This window comes from Colletotrichum phormii (assembly GCF_030913505.1).
Source record: "Colletotrichum phormii strain CBS 102054 chromosome Unknown BDP81scaffold_3, whole genome shotgun sequence".
NCBI classification, from domain to species: domain Eukaryota; kingdom Fungi; phylum Ascomycota; class Sordariomycetes; order Glomerellales; family Glomerellaceae; genus Colletotrichum; species Colletotrichum phormii.
The window spans coordinates 1,769,530-1,778,812 of NW_026851445.1; the positions used below are offsets into that span (position 1 = coordinate 1,769,530).

Consider the following 9,283-nt stretch of genomic DNA (forward strand, 5'->3'; position numbering starts at 1 on the left):
AACCAACAACGACAAGATTACAAGGGTCTCTAACAGCGTGCTGGAAACACTGATATCTTCCTGTGCGCCCATTGTCGTTTCTCGTTAACACCGGACACCAATACACGACAGGACAGACCCCTTGGTCTTCCCCCTCTTACCAAACGAAGCGTCTGCCCAGGCCCGAAAACAAACCGACCATCAGCCACACTCATTTGCGCCATCCTCCACGAGATAGATCCCAAGAACCGCTATCTACTGAGTATCAAGGTTATTCAAAGCCACCGGCAGGCAACGTCCGGCATTCGCAAGACCAAAGACTACCGCCGCCGCCGCTACGTGACCTCTACCCCGAGCCGCGGTCAGTCACTCTTCTCGCACCACGCACTCGGAGAGGCGCAGACAAGCCCACTCGACCCGAACCCTTGCCAGGCGCCGCCGTCTCCCTCTTCTCACACGCCGAGACGCTCGACACTTGCGGCGTTCCAATCACCCCGCCAAAACTTCTCCAACGGTCCAAGAGACCAGATACCGCACTACGCACCATTACAACACACGCTTAAAAAGGACCCCGTGGACGGTGGACCAACGCGGGACGGCGGGCTGAGGTTTAATTTAAAATAACCCCCCAGTTCGTCTGGCCCATTCGACCTTGCCTTACCCTTCCCCTCCGAGCGTCACTTCCAGGCTGCAGCTCAACTAGGCCCTGCGTATCCGTACCTATTTCTTCCAAACTCCCGCCGATTGCCTGCAACCCACGCCCCCAAAACATACGCGCACAGCTTCCCGCATTGCTGTCATTCCATTCACCGAACCTTAACCCCTTCCCACAGACAATCCGCCCATCGTCCATTTACTTCAGTTTGTTCACGGCCGCCTTTGCGATACCTTCCGACGGTTATATCAACGTCTCTCTCGAACATCCGACCACTCCGCTCCGACTCGGACGCTCTTCCCCTTTGTCCGCTCTAGGACCCCCGGATCCGTGCTCCCGACGCAAGTCTCCTGTTCCCTCGCGGCTCAGCGCTCCCCCGCCCGCCGGTTCCACGACCGCAAAGATGAAGGCCATGAAGGGGCTTAGTGTGAACCGGATGATGAGTACGCTCAAGAAGCGAACGACGAACAGTGAGTAGAACCCGCCGCGCAACCAATCCCCTCGACCATCTGCGGGTTGATCGCGAATGAAGTGCTGATCGTGGTCTCTCTCCACCAGACTTCGGTGGATCTAGCCAAGTGTCGGCGTCGGCAGCAGACCCGCAGAACGAGACGCCTGAAGCTACAGCTGCCCGTAGCGTGGTATGCAAGATCCAGCCTTCTCTACGCCGACGATCATAGCTGACGTAGTGTTCAGAAACAATTCTGCGAATCTGGAGGCCCCAATGCTCAGGTATATACTTAGTCGGGACAATTTCGTGATCGCACGGAGCTGCCTGCTAACAGAATGTCTAGGGCGATGAAGTCCTCTACCTCCCGCCCATTGTCGATGCCGCTGAGTCTTCTCCGGCCGCCGCCGCCGAGTGCGCGCGCATTATTCGGAAATACCTGGCCAAGGACAACCACGCCAAAGCCTCGTGGCAGTACAATGCCATCATGCTGATTCGCATTCTTACCGACAATCCCGGTCCCACGTTCACGCGCAATATGGACAAGAAGTTCGCCGATACCGTCAAGGAATTATACCGTACTACGCACGATCCCAGTGTCAGACAGATGCTGTCTGAGACGTTGGATACCTTTGAGGCTACCAAGTTTGACGACCAGGGTCTGGGCGAGTTGATCTCCATGTGGAAGAAGGAGAAGGAACGAAGCTACAAGCAATATGGCGTAAGGGCTCCTGATAAAGTAGTTGCTTCCGTCCTTGCCGAACTGACAAATCTCGATAGAACCCCAGACAGTCCATGGCGGGTCCCGATCCTCGAACCATGAATGCGGCACCGTTCAATCCCCATTCGCAGAATTATTTTGCCAGGAATCACACCAACCGAAGCTTGCCCACCCCGGCGGAGCTTGCGAGCAGGTTAGAAGAGGCGAGGACATCTGCCAAACTACTGTCCCAAGTTGTCGTCAACACTCCTCCTCAGGAGGTCATCAACAATGACCTTATCAAGGAGTTCGCCGACAGATGCCAGAGCGCCTCGAGAAGTATACAACTGTACATGACTGCCGAAAACCCGTCTCCCGACAACGAGACTATGGAGCACTTGATTGATACAAACGAGCAACTTCAGTCTGCACTCAATCAGCACCAGAGAGCTGTTCTCGGCGCTCGAAAGCAGCTTGGGATTGACCCGCGGTCAGACAATGCCAGCCCCGTGAGCCCCCAAACGGCCGAGTCTCAGCAAGCGAGCCGGACCCAAGAATGGGCGCAGACACAGGCGCAGTCATCATCTTCTAGCTCAACTCCTCCTCTGCCGACAAGGCCATCCGAAGGAAGCGGGAAGGGGAAGGCATCAGAATCCTTCGCCCCGCCCCCGGGACCGCCTCCGAAAGCCCAACCGCAATATGGGGCCGAGGATCCATTTAGGGACCCCCAACCGGAGAACCACTACTCTTCATCGAGCAGACCCGGAGGATCCGGTGGTGCGGTGGAATTGCCGGGTAAGGAGCCGCGTCTGGGTCATGAGCCATTCCACCCAGGCTTCAACCCCACACCAAGCTACCTTGGAAGACAGGACAGCGCTCTTGGCAAAATCACGATGCACGGCGCCGACGATGCCGCTACGCCTGGACCCCTCAGCGGCAACCCGATTCATACTGTTGACCTCAGGAACCGGCAAGAGACGCTGCATGAGGACTCGGATGATGACCTTTACGAATCAACCCCGAAGAGTTCCAAGAAGAAGGAACCGGTGTACAGGTACTAAATTTGGTAGCGGAAGCTCGATTCAGTAAGGAGATGATGTATCCTGCCATGTTTTGTTGATCAGCAAAAGGTGGGTTTCTCTGCGCATATTGCTTTACAGATTCGAATGGAAGAAATTGGGTATCTTGTGGTGGTTCACATCTCACGCAAGGCAGAAGTTTGCGCTCTTGAGGAGCGAACAAAGTTATCGATTATAGGCATCAGCAAAGCACGGCGTCTGGCTTACGAGTTTATCTCTATAAAATCAGACCATTTATCCTCAGGGAAGTGATACTGCTCATATGTCGTTGCCATCAACCAAAGAAGGTGACAATGCAAAGTCACAGAAGGAACTGCTTCTAGTGCTGCCGAGAGGGAAAGGGGATCTGCAATCGTATTCCACCATCAAGCCTCTACCAGCACCCCATCTTTAGTCTTTCTTATCCCGGTCCATGTTCTCGAACGGATAATTTTCGTGGAACTTGAATACCACACAGTCCGGAAGCGCTCGTCTTCAGTTGGCTCCTCTGTGGACGAACAGTGACTTACCTTGGGGGATAGGGCACGTTTGAACCTGCACCAAAACCCGCGGTCACGCGAGCTTGGGATAAGATTGCGCCCCGGCATCACCGCTACGGCGCAGATATTGCGCAGAGCTCCGTGATGAGTTCGGGTAGGATACAGTGTCATGGCGACGAGATTTGCCGGCTGGTGCCCGCGGCGGCGGCCGTTAGGCCTCTCTCGCTGCGGCAGGTTGTTAACGAACATGCGTGTCGAGCGAGTTGAATGAGGTCTTGAGCGAGGTTATGTACAGGATTCATGATGGTCGCTTTCGAGAAGTCAGTAACATTCGTTAGTCTAAACACGACCCTCAATAACATCGTCAGCTAATACCTGAACTAGTAGTAAGGGCTGTACATGGTGAGTCTTGTTTGAACTGGGGTACACGTCTCCAAAAGTATTACCACCGGCCATCACCTCTGTCATCCCAGTAACTATCACCGTTCCCTCGGCAATTCTTCCCCTTGACACAGTTAGAACTCGCCGTGGTTATTACCGGTCATGGGAGCTTTGAGGTCATACGTCCTCTGATTCGAAACCATGCCGCATCTCAATCTTTTTTCCTCAACGCTGTATCCCTGATATTGATGCCAGTACCACATGCAAAACCTATCCTTTGTCCCCCCAGTACAAGTTGACGTTGTCTCGGAAGTCCAAGAGACCGACATTTCGAGGCTCGCCGCAAAGATTTCGAATCCTGGTGCAATGGAGGCCGATACTGTGGTGCTGATGGCGCCACTCTTACCTACGCCACATTCTCCCAGGTTCTCGCAGTTGATTGTGTCCTGCGACCCTGGGTTAGCCATGAGAGTTTGGGAACTTCCAGTGCGCGGACGCTGAACACGTTGGGAGGTGCCGGAGAGAGCGGGATGAGAGTATGGAAAGGGTTATCGGAAGTAGCCACCACCTCTTTACTTACCGTAACCTGCTCCGCGAGATGCCATTTGTGGTCGGGCCCTACTTTACGTCGATCGGTGTAAGGCGGGCACACATCGACCTGTCTTCCTGATACTCCAGAATCACGCTCTACATGTGAGCCCGTCGCGTCGTCGGTGGTGACTGGACTGGTAGCGAACATCGAAAGCCGCAGCATGCGATTGGCATGTTCAAAGGAAGAACTGCAGCCCCGTATCATGTCGCTCGGGTCCGACAGCGGCTTCAAGTCAACCGCCGAGCCCAACGGAACCTCGCACTCGACTGTGACGTCCGCATCGTTGTACATGCGGGAGCAGGTCGCGCCACCAGAAACCTCGATACCGCTGGAAATTTGGAACGTATTCGTGCCTAAAACGACGACGCCGGATCCAGTGTCGTCTGCCTCGACTCGAACCTTCATGTCCGCTAGAGTTGCTTCACTTCCACAGGCTGTGGCGTGAAGGACTTGGCCTGTAGAATCCCAAGCTGAAATCGCTGAGATTCCTCTGGCAATGTCCTTGTTCCAGTTGACACCTATAAGAACATTATGTCAGTCATGTTTGGGAACGGGAGCTAGATACGGGCGTGACATCATGTGTCAGTTGCCGCAGCCTGGCGACCTACGAATGAACTCGTTAGAAGGCCAGTGTGAGCGAGACAGAAGCGAGGGAGCCGCCGCAGCGACCGAGGCCACTGTCAGGAAGAAATGAAGGCCTTACATATTGTTGCCAATGCTGTATAGCTCGGGACTGGTCTAATGAGGGCAGTGTTATATGATAACTTAGCAGCTTTTGAGCAGAAAACGTAGGCACAGTATTGAACATTTATAGAGATCGTGAGATGAGACTCCCACTTCACAATGTGAACTCGGCTTTTTTGAATTGGACAGTCGCTGCTATGTCAGACGTGTACGCCGTTGCGATTCTGAACCGGCGGTGATGACAGGCCTGTCCGCTGCCAACTAAGCCTCACGTAAGGCCTGTAGCACGCCGTTCATAGACATGTATACATACATATCACGCCGCTTACACAACATAGACGCATGACGATTTGCTTACATTTAATATCAGAGACTTTGGATGGGGCCAATGGACAGTCGGCCTATTACAGCTCATAAAACTTGGCTACGTCGGACCGATGCCATAGAAGTTGCGACTCACCGCGGTAAGACATGCCACCATGTGCCCAGGATGATGATTGTAAAACATGGTCAAGGTAACAGAAACTACTGTGTTCTACATCCTTGGTAGGTTCAGCTAACACGGAAAGTTCATTGTGGTAGTCAGCCCAAGGGCACCTCTCACACTGAGTGTCAATCACTGATGTTTCTCGGGCTAAGATGGTGCTAGTCGGACCAAATCCAGCTTGTACAACTTGAGACACTCGCCCAAGGTAGGGCTGTCATGAAGTTCTACAAGATCTCACAGGATCACGAGCATCATTATGGCGCCTCATGCTATGCTTGGCCGTGAGAAGCCAGCGACTCAAACCCACCCCGTACGCGCAGATCGATCCGTGCTGACGCCATCGACAAGCGCCAGCCAGACTTGCCGGACCTGGTGATTGAGCAGCTCTCTGAGCATCCGGCCGTTCTAGCGACCCCTTTTCACAATGCTCCAGCTGGACAAGAATCGTCACGGCGGCTACTGCCAAGCCTGTGTCGTGGACCAAATCTTTCGGCAGGATGGCTCTCATCTTCGGCAGACACAAACCGCGCTCCCAGTGCTCCGTTAGAAAGCCGGAGACCGGAGACCGGGTTGGAATTCTTGCTTGGGAGAAGGGTGGAATCGACAGAATGATGGCAAGGTTCCAGACACCATCATTTGCCAGCAACGGTCTGCAGTGCTGGCCTTAAGGGAAATTTCGACGCCCTCGAGGACCACAACACCTGGTTAGTCCCGTCTAGTATGGCTCGTCTCGGGGAAGCTCTCGAGCGAGACCTATCCACACCAGAGACAGAGCAAGCTCGGACCCAGCAGATCGTATCAATATTTGACGTGAATCGACCATGCCTCGTTGCCACCGTCTTCAACTCAGATTGGGAAGTACTGCCTCATTATGAGACCAGAACTATGAGTATCTGTTGGGTAGTTGAGCCAGTGGAGAAGCCGTCGTCGGAGAGCCCCGAGGAGCAGAAGCGGCGCTGTCGACGAGGAGCAACCTATAGTCAGCGGTAAAGGAAAGGAACCTAAACGGCTACCTCCTCACCTGACACTGGTGATCTGGGAATAGCCTCAGATACGGAACCTACCGCCCCAACCCCTCTATACAGAGTGTTAGATAAGGTGAAAGGGATGTGGCAGATAATGGACCTACCCATGCAGGAATACGCTTTCATCTAGTTTCATGGTAAGCCAAGACATACAACAAAACGACGTCTGCGAGCGATGAGCAGCCGTGCGACATCACGTGTCTAAGGGAAGAAATCGGAGCCAAAAAGCTAGGATGATACCCATAGTCAATCAATACGGCAAAAAAAAGTCAAAAACATATAACACCAGGTATTCGCTGGTCGTTACCGATCTAATTATTAATCCGGCCCTTATTAAGCTTAACGTGGTTCATCAGTCAGCCGGACGTTTTTATCTAAACACACTTATGTCCAAACCACTTAAACTGTTGGAACAGCAAAGGCTGATAAGGAGTAATAGGCAGGTACCATGGGCTGGCTGGCACCTGCCCTGGGCGAAGTGGGACAACTGGCTTAGTCATCACGGCCGGATAAAGGTGGGGCAACCACCCAGGCCGTCACTACCTACTTCGACCGACTCCTGCCTACAATGTAAGATAGAACAACAACAAGAAGAACAAGCAATAGGATCACCAACAGACGAGTGATAATTGCTACCACTATTTGTCGTATACGACCCCGTGAACCAACATAAACCTTTGACGCGTAAAATCTCAATAACCATAATGCCAATCTACACCCAAGAAGACAAAGTCATTCTTGCGACTGAAGCGATCCGATCGATACGTGCTGCAGGTAATAACTTGAGCATTTCGTATGCCGCAAAGACCTACAGTATCCCAAAGAGTACCTTAGCCGATAGAATAAATAACCGACCGCAATACAAACAAACTTGTCACAGACCCGCTGTCCTAGCCCCCAACCTTGAGGTTGGTGTTGAGTAATCCGGTGGCCGGGTTACGTAAGCCTGAGGCTGGATAAAACTCTGCATCCTGTATTCTGTCGCGCATGTCCAGAAACGTAGCTCCTTGAGCTACGTCTTGTCAACAGAGCCTGTACCTGCTTATGATAGAGCCTGCCCGTAGCAATAGATTGTCTGATCCGCCTGCCCAGCATCCACCTGCCAAACAACCTGCCTGCTACCGTGACAGAAAGGGCTATTTAGATTATAATATACCGTTATATATTAATAAAGATTATTAGTACCTCTAGTATACCTAAAATTTATAGAAAATAGAGGTACTGGGGCCTTATTGGTTAACTTAATAGATTTGCAAGCCCTTATTAGCTCTACCCCGCCCTTAGCGAAAGTGCTGTCTATCCGCACTCTGTGGGATACGGGCTGCTCTTCGGTTTCGACTGATTAGTCATCGGTAGCGTCCTTCTAATAGGCCAGCCCTCATATAGGGCTTATCTATGGGCACTCGGCATCATGAAGCTGGTGTAGGTTTCCGTCACAGGGTGACGAAGAATAGCCCAGAATACGGAACAAGGATTGTGCGTTCCTAAACGGTCAGGTACCGTTTTAGCCTGAGCAGCTCCGTCGTCCGACGGTCAGCACTAATTGAACACCTAGATACCCTAAGCGAGGCACACCACCACCACAAGTACCCAGCCCGTCCGCAACCTGCTTCCAAGTTCCAACTTTCAAGAAGCACCTTTCGAGCTCTCCAATGAGGGTGAGATTTAAGCGACCCTCCTTTGTGGGCTCCTAGGCTAGGCCATGAGGACCCGTTCTGCAGCTATAACCGCCAACCCTCTGTAATATAAGCATGATTGGCTAAGTTTTCGGACTCAACTTGTCCTGAAGATTCCGATGCCCGGCGGCGTTTATTAACAAGATGTGTGTTTCTAGGCTCTCGGTAAATTATCATAAACAATTCCAGGTCCCCCCCCCCGTTCATAATTCCTGCATCAACTACTAAAATGCTCTAGGTACTATCAGGAGGCACCTGCCATATCAGCCTATTAGGGAACTGTTAGGGGCTCCCTCTCCTAGAGCAGCATAGCAGCGCAATACAACAAGACCAATAGTGCCTATACAACCCATTTGACAAGATGCAGGCACCATTTGTGGCAGGTGCGAGTGGAAAACGTGAGGCAGTTCCTTCACATCTCAGAGCTGCCCCACCTACACCTTGCCCAGATATCCAGCCCAGCCAGCCGTCAGCTTTTCCCATCTTCATCATCAGATCCAATACAGTAGTATTACCTCCACACCACTCGAAGCATCGTCAAATCGCGCATCCCGGCCAAGCCAATTAAGACCAAGAATAACCAATAAGCAGTAACGTGCATGATAAGCGAGCGGATCGGACAAGCGAGCGGATCGCTCGACAGCAACCACTCCACGTATGTAAATCTTGATCAACATCAACAAAGTTTAATTAATTGAAACTACCCATAATCCTCTTCTCTAGACATTTCTCTCTGAAATGGACATGTGCGCGCATTGTGTCCAGTGTTCCCGCAGACGCCATATCGCCGTTGACCTGTTTCCGTCCTCGGCCGACGGCCACTACTCCGGCGCGTTTCCTCCTCAATCTGAGCTGTAGCCTCTCTCTGTGATTAAAGGTCATCTGCCTCAGCTATAGTAAGGCTCCCTCCTTGCCTGAGACGAGTTTTCTTAGATCTCCGCCGTCGGCTAAGTAGATTATTCTCCTCCCGAAGGGTTTTGTTCTCAGCCTTTAGAAGAGCATTACGATACATCATAGCTAGTGTCCCTTTGAGGATATAGTCAACTACGTTACTAGCTGGTGTTGGCGAGCTATTTAGATAATTTAAGATTCGATCTT

The 9,283-nt window shown here is 52.1% G+C and overlaps 2 protein-coding genes across 2 annotated transcripts; one reads left to right on the top strand and one right to left on the bottom strand.

The window, feature by feature from the left end:
• Window positions 1-1,037: 1,037 nt before the first annotated feature.
• On the top strand, window positions 1,038-2,843 carry BDP81DRAFT_310596 (GAT domain-containing protein; the record flags this gene model as incomplete). The annotated part of the gene is made up of 5 exons (XM_060583652.1): window positions 1,038-1,104; window positions 1,193-1,275; window positions 1,331-1,366; window positions 1,429-1,803; window positions 1,863-2,843. 5 exons carry the CDS (start codon window positions 1,038-1,040, stop codon window positions 2,841-2,843), a joined length of 1,542 nt encoding a protein of 513 aa, XP_060449902.1.
• A 1,012-nt stretch (window positions 2,844-3,855) lies between these two features.
• On the bottom strand, window positions 3,856-6,153 carry BDP81DRAFT_403398 (uncharacterized protein; the record flags this gene model as incomplete). The annotated part of the gene is made up of 3 exons (XM_060588876.1): window positions 5,854-6,153; window positions 4,302-4,831; window positions 3,856-4,167 (listed from the first exon to the last, which is right to left on the bottom strand). Exons 1-3 carry the CDS (start codon window positions 5,990-5,992, stop codon window positions 3,856-3,858), a joined length of 981 nt encoding a protein of 326 aa, XP_060449903.1. The 5' UTR covers window positions 5,993-6,153.
• Window positions 6,154-9,283: the final 3,130 nt, after the last annotated feature.